The sequence below is a fragment of the Conger conger genome, chromosome 2, assembly GCF_963514075.1.
Source record: "Conger conger chromosome 2, fConCon1.1, whole genome shotgun sequence".
Classification (NCBI taxonomy): domain Eukaryota; kingdom Metazoa; phylum Chordata; class Actinopteri; order Anguilliformes; family Congridae; genus Conger; species Conger conger.
The window spans coordinates 70374302-70400770 of NC_083761.1; the positions used below are offsets into that span (position 1 = coordinate 70374302).

General features: G+C 41.5%; 1 protein-coding gene across 1 annotated transcript; it reads right to left on the bottom strand.

The window, feature by feature from the left end:
• Positions 1 to 1418: 1418 nt before the first annotated feature.
• On the bottom strand, positions 1419 to 13889 carry LOC133122665 (TLC domain-containing protein 4-B-like). Its single transcript, XM_061232750.1, has 7 exons — positions 13630 to 13889; positions 11353 to 11508; positions 8815 to 8904; positions 6834 to 6892; positions 6484 to 6578; positions 6058 to 6131; positions 1419 to 5770 (listed from the first exon to the last, which is right to left on the bottom strand). The coding sequence occupies exons 2-7, from the start codon at positions 11496 to 11498 to the stop codon at positions 5422 to 5424; spliced, it is 813 nt and encodes a 270-aa protein (XP_061088734.1). The 5' UTR covers positions 11499 to 11508; positions 13630 to 13889; the 3' UTR covers positions 1419 to 5421.
• Positions 13890 to 26469: the final 12580 nt, after the last annotated feature.

Consider the following 26469-nt stretch of genomic DNA (forward strand, 5'->3'; position numbering starts at 1 on the left):
TGTGTGCATGTAACCCTTATTTTACAGTGCAGCAACTACGTTGATTGCCACAAATTGTACTCTGTGTGTGATTGTACAACAATATTTCCCATGTCTGTGTTTATATACTTTGTAAAATAAATAGGCTATTAAAGAAGGTTGGGCTCATTCCATAAGGAAAAAAGTTCATAAATTCTTCCTTTTATAGTTTAGCAGATGTCTTAGATGGAAAGCGAAAGGCTGGAAAGTGGACGGTGTCTTTCTACTAATGTTTTTCATTAAATCTGAAAAGACTAATCAGCAGCCTTATGTACTACAAAGTTACACAAGTAGTTATTGGAACAGTTGTCTCCCATATGGGCTTACTGGCTTTTATTAAGTATGACCAAGAAGACTATTGTCTTTCATGTGAGTGAAAAATAAAATTTAAAAAGTACAGTTGCTGAACACAACAAAAATGTTCTGTGATGGCAATACGGGGCTATTTTGGGGAAAACGTCCTTCATAATGTCTACATTTTATTAAAAATAAAGAAATAAACTGTATTCTGTGTACCATGAAATACTAATTGGAAGGAAACTATGGTATATAGGCCAATAATGACTCAAATATGGTATTTTGAGTCAGATAAATATCTTCACGACCATTTCTCATTGAATATCACGATGAATATCACATGTTAACAAATCGTTCTCCATGTCGAAATATATGATTGAGGGAGGGTACAAGGGGATTTTGTTTGGCCTTTACTTCTGTGACCATGTTTGGTAAAAAGACACTTTGGACAGAGTCACTCTCCCAGCCTCTAGACTGCAACGCACAGCACCACAGAGATTCAGAAAGCTGGAAGCAGTCAGGACACATTAGTCCAGTCACTCCCCATACTTCTCTACGCTAAAAAGCCCTAAATGAACACATTCAGTGTTTACACTTCCCCACCGCTCTGCTCATACCAACAGGAATTTTGTGAACCTTGTCTAATATGCCAAGTATTATCTGTTCATTACTACCTACGAACACCATGAACTTTGCTGCGACATTGCCGTCGCAGACAAATGTTCAATATTGGGGAGAAATCAGTAAAAAGCAGTAATTTAGAAAAGACCGCCCTTAAACATGAGACTAAACATGACTATAGTTGCCTGAAACTCATGTAGTGGGAGTTAATTTTATGACCTCAAGAAATCTTATATTTTAATTTAATATTTTAAGTAAATAACTACTTAAAATATCATAAATACTTATTTGGTTGTTTCATGTGAAAATATATGTTAAAATATACTGTTTGAATCATATTCTGAAATTGGACAGCTGGAAGAGGGCATGGAACACGTGGACTCCTGTGGGGGCACATATGCGCTATGCAGTAGGAAAAGCTGACAGCTACACCTGTTTTCAGTGACAAGACACACCAAAAATCACCTCAGAAAACCAACATGTGGGTTTAGAGATGTTTTATAAAAATGCAGGCTAGAAAAAAGAGAGTGTAGGCTAAAAAAATGTCATTCACATAGAAACTAAAAAAAAGTTTCAGACATTGCAATGGAAATATAACAGCCCTGACAGATGTTCGATTAGACAAACCTGTCAAAAAGAGTAGATGATGAAATTGTTCTTATCCTGGCTTGTATCACACTTTAATACAAAACTCTGTCTTTGAATGTAACAAGTCACAGTACTTTCAAGTAAGTCTCCCCTTTGATTTCTACCGGTAAAGTGTTAGTAGATGTTTGCAACAGTCGGTATGATTTTGTTTTGGGACTGAGTAAGTCATGGTGTTCCTTTCACATACAGTACAATGAATAAAGGAACTTGATAAATACATCAAAAATCTAATCAAAGGGAACCTATTGATTTCTATTCGAGGGATGTCCTGGGGAAACTTGATATCAGACATACTGTATATATTTTTCTCCAGCTCACATATGGCACCTAATATTCATCTTATTATAGCATTAATTTCAGTTATGATGACCTGTGTAGAACAGTGAAGATATGTGAGAATTCACAACGCCCAGGCAAAGCTTTAAGTTTCCCTTTCACTAGCAAAACCTCAAACACAAACAGCACTGCTTATCATGTTTATCCAGGGCACCCCTCCTGGCTTTAGAACAGCTCACATGTAGAAGCCAAACATCCTTCCCTCTCCTGTGAAATAACAGACATGCCACAACACTGAAATATCATAGGGTTTTCATGCATCTGGGCACCACCGTACCCATTAAACATACACAAAAAAATATGTATGTTTTTTTCTAACTAAAAGAAGTGCACATACAATGCATTTGTACACATAGCATTACTTTTCAATATGTGGCTTTGAAACTAAATTCCTGTGCCATATTGCTTTAGATCTGTACTGAAAAGAATGTCCTTTTTCCTTTCCAGTTTTTATGCATGCAGCAAAACATTAAGTACAAAGTCACCTGTAATTGAGTGACTTTTACATTTTGGTCCCTAGTGGACTAATACATAAACTGTTAGAATGGAATAAATACTGAGAATGTTGCTGTCATTTGACATATTTCTTATACAAATTCAGGATAAACCATATACATCAATGATAATAATAGACGTACCCCTTAAAAACTTTTTTATAATCAGCATTCAGGCCACCATTTTGACTATGACTAGTACATCTGGTCCATGAGCAGTCTGGATTTGAGCTCAGTCAGGGACACAGGCTCTCATACAGTATGACAAAAGTGTCAAACTCAGCTCCTTTAGGGCTTATGTTATGTTATATTTTTACTGGACTTTCAGTATGTACACTGGCTTAATTGGTCAAATTATTTCATTATATATAATTTATGCTCTACTCACACAAAATACGGGATAAGTTATTTATATTTCAAGACAATTGTTTTTAATCAAAATTCATAAACAAATAAATGCCAAACCAGACATGCAATTGGGTATTCTGAGTGGGAAATGAAGAGCAGATACTGAAGCAAAGACCCACATACAGTTCTCCATATTGCCCTTCAGGCATAGAGTTTGACACTTCTGAATCCTATAATAATATTTCTACAAGAACTGACTGGGGTTTTGTCTTTCACTCATTAAAAACTGAGCTGATTTTGTGAACCATGTGTCTTCACCTTAGTTTCAGCAGTAGAGAAAATGATTAGCTTTTCAGAAAACTTTCTTGAACTCTCGTGAACTGTCCGGAGTAAAACTACTAACTCAAGCATTCAATTCCCAAAGAAATTTGCTTTGGTGACTTCCCTCGAGTTTAGGTGTAGCTGCTCATAGCATGTTTCAATCGTTTTCTTTTTGACTTACTGGCAAAAAATGAGCATTCAAAATCTTCAAAAAGACAATACTGGCAGTCCTTTACTACATACTTAGAAAACAGTAAACCGTACAAACTGTTAACCACGACAATATCACCTGTTTATAAAATACATTTTAATCTCTGCTTGCATGCATTCAAGCTCCTATTCGTGTCAAGGCACAAGACCACTGGCAGGTCAGGGTTTAGAGGGTCAGCCCATAGGAATAATGGCCAAAGGAAAATCCTGCTGATTCTCCAAATTCACTCTGTGTGTACGTTGCTCTGGATTAAGAGCGTCTGGTAAATGCCCATAATGTAAGGTAAAAGCCGCTCTGGAAATTTCCCGGTCATCAGACATCCATGTTCTGCTGAATACTGGACATGATGATCAGTAATTTATTCATCTGAACGGCATCAAGTAAACAAGACTAAAACCGAGTAACCAATCATTCGTAATGACCAAAACAGAGTAACCAAACATTCGTAACAACGCCCATGTTTCGTACCATTAATTAGAAGCAAACAAGAAATATGACAATAAAATATATGTATGATCACACTGCTCCCCATGGCAAATCCACTTCAGATCCAGGAAGGCTTGTGATGTTCAAAACTCCAACATCACTTTTTTTGGAAGGGGGGTGGGTTAAACTAACTTTCCTGAAAAGATGTTAAGGGTAATTCACCATAGCAGGTCAATGTTATTCTCCTTCAATCTCCTCTGACCTGTTCCTATTACATGAGTGGGACCTTCAATCTCCTCTGACCTGTTCCTATTACATGAGTGGGACCTTCAATCTCCTCTGACCCATTCCTATTACATGAGTGGGACCTTCAATCTACCCTGACCTGTTCCTATTAAATGAGTGGGACCTTCAATCTCCTCTGACCTGTTCCTATTACATGAGTGGGACCTTCAATCTACCCTGACCTGTTCCTATTACATGAGTGGGACCTTCAATCTCCTCTGACCCATTCCTATTACATGAGTGGGACCTTCAATCTCCTCTGACCTGTTCCTATTAAATGAGTGGGACCTTCAATCGCCCCTGACCTGTTCCTATTACATGAGTGGGACCTTCCACTTTCCTGCAGCTGAAAACTAACACCAAAGACAAATATTCTATTTTTCTTTTCTTCTGTTGGGTACAACCACATCTGACTGTGTATTTCTGGTGGAAATATCAAGCTTCTAATTGTAAGGAACGTATGAAAAACCCATCAAGAGCCTCGTCATCAGAAGCGATTCTGAAAGGTTGCAGATATGCAGAAGAGCAGGTACATTCACACATCCAGAGGCAGTTACTGTGCCTTTTTCCTTTTGTGAATCAATGCAACAAAAAAACCCCCAAATACTGTAAGGTATGAAGTACACCCCTCCATCCCTGCTATTCTTATGAAATGGGCTGCAAAGTATCACATTTTTCCACGTCTCTGGAGTTCACTGATTTTTCTTTCCCATGGCTCAGGCGTGCTGTGGGGCCGGGGGTCTGGGCAGAGGTGGGCTGGTTGTGCTGTACGTGTGTGATTGGCAGACACAAGGAGCTTTTCACATGCAGGGGTCAAGGCATCTGTACAAAAGACACTCAGGAGTCTCTGAAGTAGCGTACTGAGTGGCTGAGGTCCTTCTGTAAGCAGCAGGAATCTCTCTCCAGCGTCGTTCTTCTCAGGGGAGATCTGATAGGGGAGTGAATAAGCAGGCAGTGTGTGGATGAGGGTCTTGAGTGAAGGTTTTGCGTGAAAGGTGTCGAGTAAAAGTGTTGAGTGAACATGTCGAGTGAAGGTGTTGAGTAAAAGGTATTGAGTGAAAGTGTTGAGTAGAAGGTGTTGAGTAGAAGGTATTGAGTGAAGGTGTTGATTAGGCTTGGAGCAAAATCACTATCAGTCTGAATTGATTTGGCCTTTGGCTGGTACGGCTAAAAAGAAGGCTGGTGTGCAGCACATGATGATATCTCCCATCATCTCCATCCACAGTGGTTAGAAGAACAGATCATAATACAGACAGGAAGTGCCCCAGTGATCACTTCCCATCTCAGTAGAAACAGACAGGAAGTGCCCCAGTAATCACTTCCCATCTCAGCAGAAACAGACAGGACGTGCCCCAGTGATCACTTCCCATCTCAGCAGAAACAGACAGGAAGTGCCTGGCTGGCCCCTCCCGGCCCTCAGTCTGAGTGGCTGTTGTCGTGAGATTTGGGGACGTGGTTCTGCTCCTCCGAGCAGCAGTCCTTGGCTTTCCCCAGCGCCTGCCCCAGGACCTTGCACAAGCCCCTGGAGATTCTGTACATCCAGATGAGGTTGAGGACGTCCAGGCTGACACTGGAGAGGATCCAGGCCACCTGCGGGCCGAGCCCCAGCCGGACGAAGGCGGGCGTCCCGAAGGTGGCTGCTACCTTGGAGTAGTAGGAGGGAATCACGGCGATCCGCACCAGGAAGAATGCTAGCGTCATGGCGACTCCGTTGGCCACCGCCAGGTTACCTGAGCGTGGGTAAGAGAGGGCCTGGAAAAACCATCTGAGAAATCAGAGAGGAGGAGGGGTGAGGGGTGCAGATTTCAGCTTCTCTTTTCAGACATGGAAAATAGACAGAAATAAGGAAAGGGAAAGAGGCGTACTGCAGAACGTAAAAGGCAAGAGAGCACGCACGTACACACACTTACAGCTGAGAGAAATGTACAGTCCAATGGCAGGGACAAGGAGGCAGAGATAACTTCTGTCTGAAATGTTTACTTTGGACCAGTGATAAAGAGAGGAAGAGAGAGGGAAGAATGTGAAAAAAGCAAAGGCAGAATAAGGACTTGCCTCTGGTTGACAAATGGGGTGGACAGCTCAGAAATGAGACGGAAATTGGCGAAATAGGGCAGCACTCCCCGGCTCTGTAATACACACACACACACACACACACACACACACACACACACACAGACCAATTAACCTCGCCCAGTACTGAAAACATATATTCAGTTCTGTAAATGACCTTTCATGGTTTATTGTACCAAAATAAGTATTAAATTCAGGCTTCCAGTCATGTAACAGTCATCATTACAGCTTCCTTTTTTTACACAAAACCTCAACGTAAGATCTGTGTCTAAACACACCACCATAAAGAGTCAAATATTTATCCATCTGTGCACACTAAATCCCCCTTTTCACATAAATACCAAGCCTGCCCCTTTCTTCGTGTTTATCATTAAGGCCTTTGAGTCAGAGTTACGGTGAATGGCCCACCAGGACGTATCCGTAAGCATAGAGTGCCGCCAAGTGGTGACAGACGAAAAAGCCATCTCCCATGGTGCTCCAGTGGCAGGCCAGCAGCAGGAGGTCTGAGCGAAACAGAGAGACAGGAGAGAGATGCACCCTGCGCCACCACGAGGACTCACCAGCACTCACTACAACCTGCTTTCCTGCTGCTGAGAGGAGAACATTTCTGCTTAAATTGCTCTTTAGTGCCCCCCTTCCACAACGGCCACAATGAGCTCAAACTTGCACTTGTCACCCAGTATCTCCTCCGATATCTCCTCTGATATAAAAATGTTATATTGTATATTATGGGCTAGCAATGGGACAAGATGACTCACCGTAGAGGAGGTAGCCGCAGGTTATAGCCACATTGAGCTTAACGAGGCTGGGGTCCCCCCTGCGGAACAACACACTGGTTACTGCACTAAAGGCTTGTAGTGAAAACAACAATTTGTGTGATTGCATTTCTTCCACAATGTGGGGAGAAAAAACTAAAATATGAACTTCTGACATTGATGAAGCATTTGCCTTCTCTTCACATATAAGAATGCATTTGGAGATAAGTCAAAAATGAACAAAAGGAACAGAATGAGGGTACTTATGACATGCCCGACACCTTGTCCAGCCACACCAATGAGCACCAATGAGTTACATTATAACTTACAATAATAATAATAATAATAATAGCTGGTGCTGACTGGCTGCTTGTGTTTAGACACATCCTGTATATATCAAGGGTATTTAATGTTAAATTAAATTAAATGAATTAATGTTAAATTAACTGACATGAGTACCTGACAGTCACTAACGCAAAATAAAGCAATGCTAATGTGGGATAGCAGACAGAGGGGCAAGGTTTGTGCTGGGGGGGGGGGGCAGTGTTTCGACAATCTGTCTGTATCTCTGTCTGCCTGCTCCTGGCCATGAAAGAAGACAGATTATTTGCATGATAACTTCGTGAAATGATTGTCTTTGAGACAAAGATAAATTATTTAATTTTCAGTCTCATATTACAGCTGTTAAGGGTATCAGTGGTATGTATTCCAACAAATGGCACTTAAGTTAATTATTTAAAAACCACTGCAATGCTAGTGTGCCTTTTATTCTTCGCAAAATGATGAAGCCATCCGATACCAAAGAATGTTTACACCACATTTAACGTGAAAAATCAATGAGGAAAATCAATCGGTGAGAAAGAGAATAAATATGCAAGAAGAAAAGAGAGAGAACAGAGAAAAGCGCAACGAACAGAAGCAGGGGAGGACAGTGCACTGAAAAAACAGATAAAGGGAGGAAGCGATTGAAGAACAGAAAACGAGACAGAAAAATAGAACTAAAGAGCACGTTTAGTGGCCGATTACAGTAAGAGGTAGAGACGCGGGAGTACAAAAGAACAGAAATGAAAGCAACAGAGAAACAGCCAGCTGGAGCGACACAAAGGCCGGGGAGAGCTGTCAGGCAGGGAGAACAGACAGAGAGGAGAGGGAGATAGAAAAGAGAGGGAGAGAGAAAGAGGGGATTTTTTCATCCCTGCTCCCTGCATTAGATATGCTGGACAGAGGAGACAATGGAAGGGAGAGAGAGAGCTGGGGTATTGATCAGCCGGAGAACAGGGCGTGGTCTGCGCGGGTGTGTGTGTGTGGGGGGGCTGCACTGCTCCTTCTCACCATGAAAAGATGCCTTGTTTGGCAGGAGAGAAGGAGAGGGAGAGAGAGAGAAAAGGAGAGAGGTAAAGAGAGGGAGCAAGTATAAAGGAGAGAGCCATGGACTAGTTTCTATCTCAGTGTAATGTGGAGAGCGGTAACAGGAAGGAGGGGAGAGAGGGGGTTGGGTGATGTGATTGGGTAGTGTGGAGGGATTGGGCGACGTGATTAAGTGGTGTGAGGGGATTGGGCGATGTGAGGAGATTGGGTGATGTGATTGGGTGGTGTGAGGGGATTGGGCGATGTGATTTGGTGATGTGAGGGGATTGGGCGATGTGATTTGGTGATGTGAGGGGATTGGGTGATGTGATTGGGCGGTGTGAGGGGACTGGGTGATGTGATTGGGTGGCATGAGGGGATAGGGAGAAATGATTGGGTGGTATGAGGGCATAGGGAGAAGTGATTGGGTGCTGTGAGAGGACTGGGTGAAAGCAGAGGGGAGCAGTGAAAGAGAGAAGTTAAACTCACTCAATTTGTTGCTCTGAACACAGAAGAAAAACAGCAGAAGATGATTACTGCACGATAAGAGAACCCACCACCGGCAACACTGGCCTTGCTGCAGGGCGATTGCAACATCAGTATAGCGTGCTCAGATCTTCTTATCTCACTCTCTTACCAGACTGGGTCCGCGTTGACTGCGTCATCAAACCACAGGATGTAGAGACAGAAGAGTCCCACTATCAGCGCATGGGCGGTAGACACCAACCTACAAACAACAGGACAAGAGTGGCCCTTTACCACCGAGCAGGATCCAGGAGAGCTTGCACAGGTCCCTCCTACAGGTTTCCGCTGTCGCTCTGTCAGCTGACCCAGCTCAGCTCAGCTGGGCGGTGTCATTGGTTACGGCCTATTTACCAGAGTCCCAGCCCTCTCTCAGGCCTGCTGTGAAGGTTATGTTCACATATAAACAAGCTGTGGTTATTTTTGGACTAAACGCCAAGGCCTGCATTAACATAACATAACATAATATAATGGCAAGAACAGGTCATTCAGACCAGCAATGCTCTCCTTTTCCTACCACAAAAGTGTACCTACTGCGTAGTTTGTCTAAAAGAGAAATAGTCAAACACCATATCAAGTCTGGTCTTGAAAACCCCTGGTTTTCTGTGTCCACAACGTGTCCTCACAAGCTATTCCACACAGTGACCACTCTCTGTGTGAAAAAATACTTCCTAATATCTGAGCGAAATGTATCCTTTTTCAACTTCAATTTATGCCCCCCCCGTTCTGCTAACCGAACTCACCCTGAAGAATCGATAATCCCTTTAATGACTTTAAAAGCCTCAATCAAATCCCCCCATTGTTATCTTGTTCGGCTGAAGAGCACAGTTTCTGCTGCCGGAGTCGGTACCACAGTTGTTGGACATTCAAACCACATATTTTCACATACGATGATGCAAATTCCTCGCTTATATATCCCGGTACAGGACACCGATCATTAGATGAACAGCTTGACGTAATATAATTGGACATGATGTGAACCAGTGCAGCGCCCACTCTAGGTCCTCACACACAAATAATAAGGCAGGACCATAATGCAGGAAAATAAGGAGACTTCCCCAAGCATTCACGCAGAAACAATTTAAGAGAACTCCCAACACTGTGCTGAATGCACAACCCTGAACAGAAGACTACCCGTCCAGTCAAATCTGCCTCACGCATCTCCATTCACATCCAACTGCAGTTAGACCGCGAGTATGTCACAGACTTTAAAAAAGCTCTCCCCATTATTTTCTGAATTCCAGGCCAGTGTGTGCAAGATATACACAGGAGGTAGCCGTCTCGTCGCAGCAAACTGCCAGCGGTAGATGGCAGTGACTACAAATGAAGTTTGTGCAGTTATTTCCATTTGAGTAGACATCAGTATTCAGAGAGTGACCATTTGCTGGAGCATGATGGAGAACCCATCCTTTGAAGGGCCAGCCAGCGCTGGTTCTGGCCGTATTGTCAGAAAGTCGTAATAAGAGGTGATGAGAGCGCTATGGATTTGCATCAGTGCAATTTACCATCTGCATCACCTGGTGCTGTGGCATCAGTCATTGCTGAGACCGAATCTAACTGGAGTAAAAGATGGATTGGAAATCATTGACTTTGCATGCGACTGCGTGCTCCTCGGGGGATAATGTCGTGGATATGCTTATGGAAATGTACGTCACAGTGTGTAGTCATTCTCCTTGTTTAAAGATTTGAATATGCCGCTAAACCTGTATTTTCTATTTGGCAGAACGTAGACCGAATGTTCGTCCAAACGAATTTACAGATAAAATTCGTAAATTTGGTTTTCTGTAAAAAATCCAAGCCTTGCATCACCATTAGTTTTTAATTCACTTTACTTAAGGTGACTTTAAATGATGCTTTATGCAAAAGCAGACTACACGTTTATAAGCACATAATTGTTAATAATAGCTTTTAATAAATAAATAAAAAATTGCGGTTACATTTTGGTTTTCCATTGACCAGCTGAAACATTCTCAGTCAGAAAAGTCTTAGATGGGCAGAGAGACAAAGGCTCAGGCGAGCTATGTTAAATTCTCAGCTTCTGCTCAACGGCTTCCGGAACTGACCGCCCTGTGCCTGTACACTCATGAATACCCATGAGCGGTCAGGTTTGGCCCATATGCGAGTCTGAATGATTTACAGATGTAATGATTCTGCACAAATCGATGCCAATTACAGCCAAACACGTCCTGGTCACACCGGCTACATGAATATACATGAGCGCCTACATTCACTGGAACGCTGCACTCTCAATAGCAGCAGAGACGCTACTTTCAGTGCCAAGAAACGAGTCCATCTCATGAATGGCTAAGTATCTCTCATACACTTAGCAATAGAGTATGACAATTGTGGACATAAAGGGTGTCATTTATTAATTTCTAGTTCCGTTTTTCATATATAAATCTCTCTTGAATCAGATGGCAGCACAATAACAGCAGTTGGACCATAGTTTCATTTATCAATAGCTCCTACAGTATGTAATTTTCAATATGGCTCGCTGCAGTAATGTCTACTGCGACAGAAACATTGTAATGTGTGAATGTGCACCTATGGCAGACCCTGGATTATATGTACTATATTGCAGTACCAGCCGTTCAGACTATCACCAGTTAAAACTAGTGGTCAATTTTGGGGGAAGTGTGTATGTGTGGCCTACCTGGAGTTCCACTCTGTGAGCTTGCCCGGGGCCAGGCAGCTGAATCCAGAGGCCAGGGCCGGGGAGACGCGCGGGCTGACCACAGAGAACAGCAGCTGGAACCCAGCAAAGCTCCCAGCCACCACTGCCCACTCTCTCTGCTCCATCACCACTCACCTGAGACAGACAGCAGGGGGGGGGGGGGGGGGGGGACACAGAGCTGGGTGAGCAAGTGAGAGTGACAGACAAAGAGAGAGAGAGTAAGACAATGATGGAGAGTGAAAGAGAGACAGATAGACAAAGAGAGAGGGAGATAGAGCACAGAAGGGACTTGGGCTAGCACCAGGGATTGCCAGGGATGGATACAGAGCAGGGACAGAAGAAAGAACAAATATTTTTTATCATATTTAAACAACTGGATAAAACAAAAGGAACAAAAGAGGAGGATCAGACATTGGGGGCTGGGTAGAGTCCTGATGTGTGAACAGATGAGACACACAACAGAGAAGCTTAAGAGAGGCCCTTCAGCAAACTGGAAAAACAGACATTCTCTGCCGTTAAAGAATGTGGAAGAGGGAAGTGAAAGAAAGAGAGAGACAGGAGCATTACTGTGACAGACCCTGTGTCTGAGCAGTGAGGTCAATGTCCCATAATTCCCCAGAGGAATTCTGCAGTGTCACAGCAGATGGACTTAATGCCCCACTGCCCTAGGTCAGGGTTTCTATACTTAGAAAAGTAAAAAAAACAAAAAACAAAAAACGAATGCTACAAACAAATGGTATCAAGAGAGGCACAGAACTGCAGAAGTAGAATGTGCCCCACCAACAAGGCCAAAGAATATCCCTGAAGAGGGATTAAGAGAAAGTGGATTCTGTTTTCTTAATGTGCTTTGGGATGGTGCTCTTTAAGTCCCATAGCTGTCCCCTATCTGCCCTCTGGCAAGTTATGCGAAACCTGCTATGATGCCAAACAATGGAGAAAGAATCTCACTTCCAATCGGGCAGTGTGTGTACTGTTTACATGGAAGAGACTGAACGGTGCAGTACCAGACACCTAGGGTTAATTCAGGTCACAGTTTGAGAGGGTTTATCTCACGGAAACCACGGTTATTAAAGCACAAGGTGCTTACTTGGGATTAGGCACTAATTAGGAGTTGAGGTTTGACACCGTTGAACTGCTTTCCTGATTTCACCATATCTAAAAATACTAAATTCTCAATAAATATTTTTTCAACCAAAACAGCTGTACTTCCTCCCACACAAGGCCTCTGGATTACTGTGATTCACATTCATACTGAAAATAATGAACACGGAAGTAGTATTCCAGTTTTTCTTGTACTTTAGATAATCTGTTCATCTTTTCAGCAACAAATGTACCTGTACGCAAATACATTTTTACTACACTACATAAAAAAAGAAATATTAAATTATAATAAAATAATAATAATAATAATAATTATTATTATTATTATTATTATTATTATTATTCGTTTTCTATATATAAATTGTATTTATTATATATGCATTGTTTAGGTTTTTCCTTGTGTCCTAAAATTAAAAGCAAACTGAAAGGAAAACCGCGCCTCGGTAACAGCACTTTGGCCATATTACGTAGCATATTCCTCCCTTTTTCAGTGCCTTTCACAATCGACTGAAAAAGATAATATAAAAGCATAACATTTATCTTTACCCATTTTTCAGACTGCAGTCATAAAATGTCATTGGCAAACATGCGAGGCGAATTGTCATACTATACGAGTGGAATAATCAAGCTCGTGATATACGCAAATCATACAAATATAAAAATCAAAGAGGGATAAGAATGCCGATAAACCAATTATAGGCTACATTAAACGCATCCCTTCATAGTGCAGTAGCGAGCTCTGGGGGGTTGAAAAAAATCGTGAAAGGAAAATATGGCAACCAATACGACGAAAATCAGCTTCTGTTATAGCTAGGGGCTAGCCAACCAACACTATCCTGTTTCTCATTTGACCGAGTCGTAACTACTATTCGACAAAGGAAATGTGAAATATCAAAAATGGTTGCAATTCAAGGTTTATCTTTACGAAACGAGGTTAGCCTATGTTAGTTTGATTTTTAAAAGCTGAACACTAGCTAATATAACAGCAAATAGATAATCTCCCTCACAGACTTCTGCTTTTCTTTTGGTATGTTCATCGCGTGACTCATTAAAGGCAGCATAATGAATAAGAACGCATGGAGTTTCCGCAACACTTTGAATAGACCAACAGTACTTCAAAAGAGATATATAAACAAATCGATGCACGCAGACTACCTGAAGCTCGTCGCATATGCCTGTATCGGCCGGACACTTCTGCTATGTCTTCGTACTTTCTTTGTGGTTTAGTAGGCACTTGAGTGTCGACCTGAGATCAATTATTGTGTCGCTATGCATTAATCCTGCAACAGTAACTAAAGGCTACAGAATTTCTGGATAGCGTCATTTTATTGTCTTAATCCATTAGACCCTTTTAGAATGTAGATAGCCTCTCCAGTTTTTTCCCCCTTGTTCGTTTTGTCTTATTGACAGCTCATACAGACTGGTGACGTCAGTACGTCTCGGCCATCCCACTCCCCAACTAACGCCCTTCCACGTAACGGCGCAGTCCCTCTTCCCTCTCCAGAGTTGCCAATTTGAGTTGTCTCGTCTCCCACTCCCGGCTCTCTGTATTTCACAATGCGTGAGTCTATATCCTGATTAGTTTTGGACAGAGTGCTGTTCCTATATCGGCGATTTGACTTATTCAATACTTTTATTCCTAGTTTCATTAACATAACATATTTTTCTAGTATAGCAAAATCAGCATTATACTATAAAATTATAGATGATACCTAATTTATGTTATATTAATAATTTAAGTCATGAAGCTTTTTGTAACCCTATTTGCTACAGCCGGTCTACAGTGCTCTGATCTAATGGTGTTGGAGCATTCACAGCCTGCTAGCTAGTATGGGGTGGGGGAGGCACCTGGGGTGGCCAATCATATTTCCATCTAGTTACTAAATATTGCATAATGCATCAAGTAAACATATTGTGTACATATACTAAGTATGTGTGTGTGTGTGTTGTTTTTACATCATAGGCTATATTTTCCTATAGATTATATATTTTATATCCTCTTGAGACCCTGCAGAATTTATTTGAGCATTTTCAATATTTGCAATCTTATCAAATGTTATTGACTTTTTATTTTTATTGGATGTCTGTTGTAGTGTAGTAGTGGCAACAGACTCGTGTCCCATACAGAGAACATTTTAATTAATTGCCGGGTCTTTCGGGGATATGAAAACACTTTTTTTGTGCAATTGCAAGTATGAAAAATATGCCCAGCAATATTGGCAACAAGGCTGGACTGCAGTCAATCAGACGGACGTTTAAAAAAAAAAAAACAGTGCCAGTAATGCTTCCCAACTAGTTTCTCATGGTTAACAAGCTTCTAAATCTTCCTGTGTGGAAGTATGGCATGATACTTGTCAGGAAGCAAAGAGTTGATTTTGGTAAGGCTATTATTACAGTCCCTGATTGTTCATTCCCTGACATTCATTGGTACAACTCTGGTCCTCATTTCGACCATCTCCAATATGAACATGACTGAAGGAATCCTGTATAACGTAAGGCCTTCTATGACTGTGAACCCCAGCACGATGGTAAGGAACTATTGCACGTGCTTAAGCACAATTACATTTCTCAAAATGATGTTGTTTTAGTATTACAGTTGTTCTTAGCAAGATGCTCTCAACAATGTTAGACAGACATGTTGGTTTTCCAGGACACTTCGGTATTTGCCAAAGAAATGTGATACAACTGCAGTCCAGTAACAGAACCTTGTTGTTTTTATCAATTTTAATTCTATGACTCACCATAAGGTGGCATCATTGCTATGCTGTTATCATTATTTATATTAAAACTAGACATTATACCTTATATATTGACTGAATGTCAATCCATTTGAAATAAATTCCCCAGTGTTATGGATTAGCTCATAGTTAATGTGATGTGATTACCTGTGTCTGGAAGTTCATTTTCACATTAAGATAATTTCCCATAAATAGTACAAATAATTGAAACATTTGTTTGCAAAATATCTTGATTTTACTTTTAGAAATAAGAAACATTTGTGTAATTGTATTTGGAATAGCTAAAGTTAGACATTTTAGGTTTCATTCAAGTGTGTAGAGTATATCATTATTAAACATTATAAAACATAACTGTAGCAATACAAAACATGCTCCCACATGTCAGTGAAACCAAAGCCAAATATAACTATTTTTATATTAAAATATAATGCTGGAAACAGGGTTCAATTGCGAAGAAATGATAAAATATCAGTGTGCATATTAATGGGTGAGATTACAGGATTGTGTATTTGCTATTGCCCTGGTGTAAAATCCAACTACATGTATGACCATCTTGAAATGACCAGCTCCCAGCTGTTTTAAAACATAGCTTGAGCTGGTGAAACCATGCAGAGTATGGAGCTGGTGTGAACTGGTCAACCAGCTACCGGCTGTTTAAAAACCTAGCTTGAGCTGTTTTATTCAGTAGGGTATGCTTCTTATGATTCATAGATAAGGTTCACTAGCTTCACTATGAAGAAGTGACTCATGTAGCATGAATCAACGATGTGTGTGACATTTAAGGTTTATAGGCTATGAATGAGATAAAGCATGCAGGCAGTGAGAACAGAGAAGTATCATCATAGTGAAATAAATTACATCTGTAACATTTTGAACTTACGTAGTCTGATATTAGATTTGACAAGAATTGCAAGGCTCTGTTCATGGAATATTTCTCAAAGAGGAAGGGAAATTATGTAAGTAACGGTACTGATAACTGGATTTGATTGATACAAGTGGTATTTTCTGTGTGGACCTTCAAACCTGTTTGTAAACTGAACATAGGCAAGAGCAGATACTGGTCTACTCTGCTTTAGATGAGTCTGCCATTATGGTATTTCTTCATGGAGGTACTATGACGATACTGCCATTACTTCAGGGAAGCTGCCTGCTCAGTCAGTCAGTAGGTGAGAGAGAGAGAGAGAGAGAGAGAGAGAGCACAGCTTGAATGTGTGTCCTGTGTGCTGAGGTAGTTTTCAGGGATCCTTGTTGTACAGTTGACAGGTTCTCCTCTGGTTGGTTTGAGCACTGTGCTTGTGTAAAGGGAATGAGGTCAGGAATCTCCATTTATCTGACTGTGCCATTGAATAAAAAGACATAGATAGATAGAAACTTTTATTTAAACATGGAGATATATGCACAAAAACCTCCAGAAAAAAAGAGAGACTTAGTTACAGGAACACAGAAAGGTTGAAACAATGCAATTGAAGAAAAATGAAGAAGAATGCATGGAAAAGAAAACCTGAGTTTAAAAGAAGGAAGAAAAAGATAAACTAAAATTACGCCTGACCACTACCTTGCGAGTAACATCGTAAAGGAAGTCACAGGAAAGCAATGCTTTGCAGATTAGTGTTAGAATGTGCGTGTGTCAGTATATTTTCATGCATGTGTGTATGTGTGTTAGAGAAGCAGATATTTGACAAAATTTCAGTAGGTAGGTCAGAACTCTAGAACTCCATTACTTTCAATTAGTTCAAACATTCTAATCACATACAGTATGTCAACTCACACCTTAAAGGGTTAATCTCCCTCTTTCTCCCTCTCTTCCCTCTCTCTCCCTCTTTCTTCCCTCTCTCTGTCTCCCCCCCTCTCTCTCTCTCTCTCTCTCTCTGTCTTCCCCCTCAGTCAGCTCATGAGGTCAAGTGTCATTCCCTCTGCGTTGTCACGGTTGCCAATCACCTCACATTCCAGAGCAACTGTTTCCCAGGCAACCGAGGGATTCGGTTGCTAGGCACCTGGAGCAATGTGTGTGTTATTTATTTATTTATATTGTTTTTTTGTCTTTTTAAAATGCACATAAATATATGCAGCATCTAGCTATTACTACAAGGCAAAATATATACAGTCTGGTCCGGAATTATTGGTGCCCTTGATAAATGCACAAAAAATACTGTGAACTAATAATAATGACCGTTATTTTCAAGCATTTGTAAAGTTGTGTGCTTTATTAATGATTCAATGGAATCAACCAAAGTCTCACATTTTTCAAATAAAAAAATGATTTGCCCAAAAAACATGTTTCACAATTATTGGCACCCCTGGTTTAATACTTTGTGCAACCAACCCTGGCAAAGATGACAACCAAATTTTGAGTCTTTTCCTATAATTTTGGATAAGGCTTGAAAACACATTTGGAGGATTTTTGACCATTCCAACTTTTCCACATAATGCTTATTGACTGCCCTCTTCAGTTCATAAGACTTAAGTCTGGAGATTGAGATGGCCTTTGAAGAACATGAATGTTGTTTTCACATACACACGTGGACAAAATTGTTGGTACCCCTCTGTTAATGAAAGAAAAACCCACAATGGTCACTGAAATAACTTGAAACTGACTAAAGTAATAATAAATAAATAAAAATTTACTGAAAATTAATCAATGAAAATCAGACATTGCTTTTGAATTGTGGTTCAACAGAATCATTTAAAAAAACAAACTAATGAAACAGGCCTGGACAAAAATGATGGTACCCTTAACTTAATATTTTGTTGCACAACCTTTTGAGGCAATCACTGAAATCAAACGATTTCTGTAACTGTCAATGACACTTCTGCACCTGTCAACAGGTATTCTGGCCCACTCCTCGTGAGCAAACTGTTCCGGTTGTCTCAGGTTTGAAGGGTGCCTTCTCCAGACGGCATGTTTCAGCTCCTTCCACAGATGTTCAATAGGATTTAGATCAGGGCTCATAGAAGGCCACTTCAGAATAGTCCAATGTTTTGCTCTTAGCCATTCTTGGGTGTTTTTAGCTGTGCGTTTTGGGTCATTATCCTGTTGGAAGACCCATTACCTGCGACTGAGACCAAGCTTTCTGACACGAGGCAGCACATTTCTCTCCAGAATGCCTTGATAGTCTTGAGATTTCATTGTACCCTGCACAGATTCAAGACACCCTGTGCCAGATGCAGCAAAGCAGCCCCAGAACATAACCGAGCCTCCTCCATGTTTCACAGTAGGGACAGTGTTCTTTTCTTGGTACGCTTCATTTTTGCGTCTGTGAACATAGAGTTGATGTGCCTTGCCAAAAAGCTCCAGTTTTGTCTCATCTGTCCAAAGGACATTCTCCCAGAAGCTTTGTGGCTTGTCAATATGCATTTTGGCAAATTCCAGTCTCGCTTTTTTATGATTTGCTTTCAGCAGTGGTGTCCTCCTTGGTCGTCTCCCATGAAGTCCACTTTGGCTCAAACAACGACGGATGGTGCGATCTGACACTGATGTACCTTGACCTTGGAGTTCACCTTTAATTTCTTTGGAGGTTGTTCTGGGCTCTTTGGTTACCATTTGTATTATCTGTCTCTTCAATTTGTCATCAATTTTCCTCTTGCGGCCACGGCCAGGGAGGTTGGCTACAGTCCCGTGGACCTTAAACTTCTGTGCAACTGTAGTCACAGGAACATCAAGCTGCTTGGAGATGGTCTTATAGCCTTTACCTTCAACATGCTTGTCTATAATTTTCTTTCTAATCTCCTCAGACAACTCTCTCCTTCGCTTTCTGTGGTCCATATTCAGTGTGGTACACACCATGTCACCAAACAGCACAGTGACTACTTGTCACCCTTTAAATAGGCAGACTGACTGATTACAAGTTTGAAGACACCTGTGATGCTAATTAGAGGACACACCTTAGTTTAACTTGTCCCTATGGTCAAATTATTTTCAATCATTTCTAGGGGTACCATCATTTTTGTCCAGGCCTGTTTCATTAGTTTGTTTTTTAAAATGATTCTGTTGAACCACAATTCAAAAGCAATGTCTGATTTTCATTGGTTAATTTTCATTTATTATTACTTTTCTCAGTTTCAAGTTATTTCAGTGACCATTGTGGGTTTTTCTTTCATTAACAGAGGGGTACCAACAATTTTGTCCACGTGTGTAACTATTTCTGTGAGGATTATGACGTATGTTTGGAGTCATTGTCAACCTGGAAAATCCACCTACAACCAGGTCTCAGCTTCAACCACAGACAACCAGAGAGAGTACATGGGGTCAACATGCACTTGTGTCCTCTTCTGGCAGGCTTGCAAACATTCCATATGTTTTACATTTTTTATTACTGGTGGGGCGACATTGACTTAGGAGGTACGAGCAGTCAGGGGGTTGCCGGTTCGATCCCGCCCTGGGTGGGTGGAAGTGTCCCTGAGCAAGACACCGAACCCCCAAATTCTCCCGACAAGCTGGTTGGTGCCTTGTGTGGCAGCCAATCACTGTTTGTTTGTGAGTGTGTGTATGAATGGGTGAATGAAAAGCATCAATTGTACAGCGCTTTGACTAAAGGAAATGCCAACCATTTACCATTTACTGTCCTTACAGTGCTAAAGTATTGCTAAGTGGTATGTTTAACCATTTCTGTATTTTCTTGTACCAATTATCAGACTTGCAAACAATCAATTGTCTCTTTTTAATTGACAGTTCTTTGGCTTTTTAAATGCCGATGGATGAGAAAGGGATTTTGCATGCTTGTTACCTCATTTGAAACAGGAAGTGATAAAATGACACCATGTCCTTCAGACTGAGATTAATTCAATTAAGTACAATTCTATTGATAATTTCACTTTGTTTACAATAATTATTAGGTATGCAAATCATCAGAACATTTAGATTCCTTAATAAAAAAACATTGAAACACTAGAGTAAATGTAATATATAATTGTGGAGCTGACTGTGTCAATATTGTATACACCCACTGAGCACTTTTAGGTAGACCTGTACACCAGCTTGTTAATGCAAATATTGAATCAGCCAAACACGTGGCAGCAACTAAATGCATAAAAGCAGGAAGACATGGTCAAGAGGTCCAGTCGTTTTTCTGACAAAATGTCAGAATTGGGAAGAAATGTGATTTAAGTGACTTTGACCGTGGAATGATTGTTGGTGCCAGACAGGGTGGTTTGAGTGTCTCAGAAACTGTTGATGCCCAGGGATTTTCACACACAACAGTCCCTAGAGTTTGCAGGGACAAACAAAACAAAAAAAAAACACTTCCAATGAGCAACAGTTCTGCGACCAGGCAGGTCAAAGCTGGAAGGTGGCAGTAATGCAAATAACCACACATTACAACAGTGGTATGCAGAAGAGCATCTCTGAACACACAACACATCAAACCTCTGAAGTGGATAAACTACAGCAGCAGAAGGCCAATAAGTCCAAAAACAAGTCTAATAAATACCGAATAAAGTGCTCACTGAGTGTATATAGTACAATGCCAATAAAGATAATATTGCAGTGATTTGTTTATGAGCTACTCATACTCATACACGTACGTTCTCTAATATGTACATTAACACATGCAAGCCACACTCTTGCTATGCTGTTGTACTGCCTGTATTGGCAAACAAGGGCCACTCAAATGGAGCCAAGCCATCAGGCTGCTGACGGCCCCGGTTATGATAATAACAAATCACCCGCTTTATTGTGTTTCTTCAGCCCTCCTCTCTATACTAAATCTGCCACATCTCATAAGCCAGTCACACTTTTATTCCAGGTCTTTGGACATAATTAAATCCAACCAAATGAGGGCAGCTTAATTAGGGGGCTAATTATGAGTCCCTCGGCTGCTCAGAAGTGATTGTTTAGATGGAAAATATTACGATGTAATCTCACCGGAATTATAAATAGAGGAAATAACCCTCCCTCCATATTCCAAATACATTTATCCATTGCATTATTTGCTGACTGGACTGCCTTACATGGAGCGGCCTAAACGCCATCGGTTTGTACAACTGAATGTTTACAGCAGCATTTCAGGTTAAGTAGCAAGCTCAAGGCTACAAATCACACACCCCACCAGGAAATTGAACCTGTAACCTTCTGACTCCAGGCTCACCTGCATAACCACTACATCATTGCACACATAAGTGCTAGTCTTATATCTACAAAGATTAATTATATCTGGTCTGCTCTGTTGCAAAGGGGTTTTTCATTAATATTCATTGAAACATGTCTGGTTGACAAACATTTTCAAATGAATGCGTGGGACCACTGAAAGTTTCACAAAAAGATGATCAATCAGCCAACTATTTCCTACTTTGCTCTCTTAGTAAATTTACACTGAATGTTTTGCTTTGTGCTGCATTTGAAATACTGAAGATCTGATGTGGGAATGCATTAGCACACGTAGTGAGAGTTTCTGAGACAGGCGCTTGGATAATGCTACACAAATACGGCTCCAAACAAAGATAAACAGCACAAACTCATCTAGCATTAGTGCCAACTCACAGAAACACAAGAGCGGCATGATTTGCAAACATTTACACATTTAATTGTCATTCATTCATACCTCAGTCTCGACCAGCACACACATGCACACACATATGCATGCACATACGCACACACACAAGCAAGAATATGTTCGTACACGCACGCACACAATTTTTTATTGCCCACAATTTTGTATTGGCTCAGTCTCTATCCTGCACACGCACACACACACACACACACACACACGTACAGACACACACACACAAACAAACACAAACACACACACAGTTACACGCATGCACCCATGCACACAAGCACACATGCACTCATGCACACGCACATGCACCCACACCCATACACACACATGCACACACACGCGCACACACACAATTTTGCATTGCCCACCCTCTGAAACACATCCACAGACCAACTCCTGCCCACAGCCCATCCCACACATATCTGCCTGTCCCAGAAGTATTACTCTGAGCTCCACAAGGGCGGAGAGAATCCATTTTCCTCAAGTTCCAAGGGTTTGACAAGGAAATGCAGTGAAAGAGCCTTACACTCCCCACTGTGAAACAGGGGGATTTACATAATCTTGTTAAAACCAATTTAAAAGGAACAAAATTATGAGCTTACAGTTTTAAATAATGGAATGAATAAGCGGTTTGACCCAAACCTCACAATCGTCTTCTAACACGTACCCTAACCTGTCAGTTTTCATCCAAGGCACTTCTCCCTGTATTGGCATACTGCATGCAGTTCCAGAGGCAAATTCCAGCCATTTAACAATAGACTGCATCTCCTTCATCACTGCAAAAACAGCACACAAGGAGCCATAGGGAAGCAGAAATGCCATGGCCAATTGAAATAGCAGTAGTGGATGCACTCAAGACTCTATGAAGTATAACGAATCTAGACAGTCAAAATGGGTTGCGCTCATCATTAAGGTTAGTTAAGCTCTCATTTGAGTCTGGACAATGTCAAAGTGCACATTTCTCAGAACCAGGTTGTGTGCTGCAGGAACATTATGTGATATACTAGACATTGACAGAAACAAATCCAATTAAATATGTTCCCAAAGTCTTTTGAAACTGGTTAACCTTGTAACTGCACTCTCAGAAATGACAGTGACAATGGAGGTACAGTTTTGTTCTTCAAGAATTTTCCAAGTGTATTCTGAAAGGACAGTAATGTTCCCTTTGGGTACAAATTAGTACATTTTCCTAGCAAAAAAGGTAAAAATGTATTACATATTGCTGGCTATAGGGGTACAATTTGACATACCTATAGGTTGCCACTCCAGCAAGAAGCATTTGTACCTTTCCTCTTCTCACTTTTCATACCTTTATTTCTGAGAGAGTGTGGCTTTATATTTATATCCCTTTTCAGTGATTTACAATAAATCAAATCTCAATATAGAATCTGCACAAGGCTCTTACCTAATGATGACTTGAGTTTCAGGATGTGTTTGCAATGTCTCCACCCAGTTTGGGTGAGAGAGACAACACGAGGACCTCGTCCCTTTCTCTCAGATCCATTTCTTCTCAACTGTTCTTTTTATTGCCACAACAGACCCTTGAAGACAATGGCTTCCACTCAGCTACGCGTATTCTCAAGCAATAACATCTACATCTGTATTATCAACCCAAGAATACCCGTGGTCGAGAAAGGAGCAACGGGGTCTATCCACCTAATCCCCAACACCATCCCTCTCTCTCTCTCTTTCTCTCTCCACCCATCCCTTTTCCACTTTGTCATTCACTGAGAGAGGAGGATGGAGGGGTGAGGTGGTGAGGGAGGGCCATGAATGACAGGAGAGCTCTTACCTGAAATAGAAAATGTAATATATTGGAAAAAGAAAGTAAGTATTTCAAGGCAATTCAGTGTAAATGTGTTCAGTCACAGTAACACAGTTCTCCATTTTTGGCGCATAAAAAAGCAACAGATATTTTAAAATTCTGTACTGTTTCCATTTGGAAATCAGCCCCACTCAGTATAGCACAGGAACCTGAAGGGCAGCAGAGGAGAGCATATTAGGAAGCATTCATGATCCATTAGGATACATACAGCCAGACACAAGAGAACAGACAACGGATTATAGTAAAAGTAAAACAACCGAATGTATTTAAGCAGCGTCTGCACCTCTGTATCACTAAGGAGCATATCGTTATATGTTGACGTCGATTTTGGTTCTACAGTTACTGCTAGTTTTGAGGCTAATCAGCTATTAGCCTTCTGATAATTAAATAGTTTGATATGACCTGGAATACAGTATACACAATGATTTCACGCAAACACACATACTGTACATATGTAGCCAGTATGCAGATAGTCGGCAGAGCCTTTTACAGTCACTGATCAATACGCAGACAGTGAATTCCTCAGAATGAGGTTCATTTTTCTACAGTGTTATGTAGTTACCCTGATGGGCTAGAGCAAGGGTCTAACCAGTGCTCTTATACTGCACAATACCATTGTGGCCTGCTACATTAATCAACTGTCTTTTTGATTAGATACAGCTCAATATATGTATATTTTCAGAGCCAATTGTATCATTTGTAATGACTATTTTTTCACTCGTATGGATATCGCATTATTTTCGAATGTATCTTTGAATCAAATGTCAGAAATGTGACTACACAACAAAAATGTGACTGCACTATACCACCTGCATATAGTGGTATGATCTACAACTGCAGTGAGTACCTACTTGGGACATAAATATGCAATGTGGTACGATACTAATAGCTAGCTAGAAACAGCCTTGAGGTTTTTTTTCCTTCTAAATTGTGTTCTTGCAAATCAGCTAAAAGATCTGACATGCATTTACATATTTAAAATTCCCAGCTAATGGAGGTTAAGTAAGGTAGCACACATGCGCTTTCCAGCACATGAACAAGCAGCGCTTCATTTAACAGCGATGGAAAAAGCCATGAGTCACTCAATCTACTCTGTGAGTGTGGTGTCTAATGGACTTCACTACGTTATCTGGGAGTCGTTTCTATTGTTTCATAAACACACTGCTGATGTCTCAAAGATACAGTCACAGTAGGTCAGGTGAAATAAATACCTTACAAAAATTGACCTACTCCATGCTAAGCTCTATGCACAGCAATGGAGGACAGAACACATTGACAAGATACAAATGACTGGTGATCCATGGTATCGAGCAGATATACTAGCCATAAATATGTTTGTCAATACGCATCGAGTGACCTTTTGCTAATGAATTTAGCATATGAGAAATACAAATCAAGATGTCACTTACCTACCCTTTCACAGGTATTTCACAGTTTGCATTAGATGAAAAGGGAAATGGGACTAATCTTTGGGCTACATCATCCTCCAAAATCCCCTGAATGCAAAATTACTCGGAGCTTGGTGCCAACTCAAAGACAGAATCAGCTGGGTTGGGGAGGAGGGGGGGGGGATTTTGATTTGAAGTGCAGATTGATAACGGAGCTTTCGCGCAGCGAGCAGAAATCCCGCCGTCAGCCGCTAAGCACTCTAGCGGTGCTCCCCCTCCCCACTCCCCTCAGGATTTCACGCACCGGAGTGCATAAAGAGGCCTTCCATTCTTCTCCGGCGGAGGAAGACCGTGTCGTACAAAGAGCGCTGGGAGCAGCGGGTTCAGCCAGTGAATGGCTTAAGCCGGAGCGGGGAAGGGCTCAGTTCCTCCAGCGCTCACCCGGGCTTGATCTACACTCCTGCGCCGGGCTCCGCAGGGTACCTGACAAAGTCCCGCGCCACTGGGATTACATCAGCATCAATGTCACTTCCCTCGTGTGTGTGGCGAGTACCGCGTATCCATTATTTACGCCATCACTCTTCTGGGTTTTGAGAGATACTTTTTGCGTGGCGGGGCTCATGACTCGCCGGAGAAGCTGACGGTGTGAGGAATGCTCTTCCTCCACGCTGCCCAGGTGGAGGCTCGGGCCTACTCAAGGCCCCGAACAACAACTCACACATTCAGAGCGCTTCAGAACATGGGCGGGGCTCCCTAGCAAGGGCACTCACACAAATAGAGTGACAGTTGAGGTACATTTTTGTCCTTCAACTGTCCCAAATGTACCCTGAAAGTACAGTAATGTCCTCTTAGGGTACAAATGAGTATGTTTTCCAAGAAAAAAAGTACAAAATAATTACACACTGCTGGCTAGGGATAGAATTATATGCACCTATAGAGTACCGCCTCAGCGACAGGCATTTGTACCTTTTTAGGCACTTTTTGTACCTTTATTTCTGAGAGTGACAACTAAGTTAATTAAACTCCATCTTGTCAGCTCTGCCTACTTAAAATGCAATTTGAAATCTTGATCACAGCCTTCGTGATGCAGTAAAAAACAGAAACCCTAACATTAATTCATATTCTGCATAAAGGTGTATATAATTAGCACAACATATTTACCTTCCCTGTCTCCTATGCCTCTTCCGTTTTTAAACCTCCCTAGTATTTAACAGAATCCTGGTGAAGGAGGCAGGAATGCAATTATCCAATAGGTGTCAATGCACAATGTACACACTGCCGCACCGCTGGGAGCCCAATTATCAGACAGATGTTTAGTTTCACTCCTCCCCCGTGCACTCTGACAATCTGCAGCACCCCCCCCACCCCCCCTCCCCCCGCTCTGGACATGCCAATTATCAGGACATCTGCAAGGGGCGGAGGGGGTGGGGCCCGCACACATCCACACCATGGACAGCAACCCCCAGCCATTTCAGCACTAGTTTGAAGACTCTCTCTCTCTGTCTCTCAGTCTGTCTGTCTCTCTCTCTCTCTCTCTCTCTCTCTCATCG

What these genes read in the sequence shown, in the direction of transcription:
- LOC133122665 (XM_061232750.1), bottom strand. Translation starts at nt 11,498, where the DNA reads ATGGAGCAGAGAGAGTGGGCAGTGGTGGCTGGGAGCTTTGCTGGGTTC. An exon ending in CTCACAGAGTGGAACTCCAG is followed by an intron (nt 8,905 to 11,352) that starts GTAGGCCACACA and finishes TGTTGTTTGTAG; the next exon opens with GTTGGTGTCTACCGCCCATG. An exon ending in ACCCCATTTGTCAACCAGAG is followed by an intron (nt 5,771 to 6,057) that starts GCAAGTCCTTAT and finishes CTGATTTCTCAG; the next exon opens with ATGGTTTTTCCAGGCCCTCT.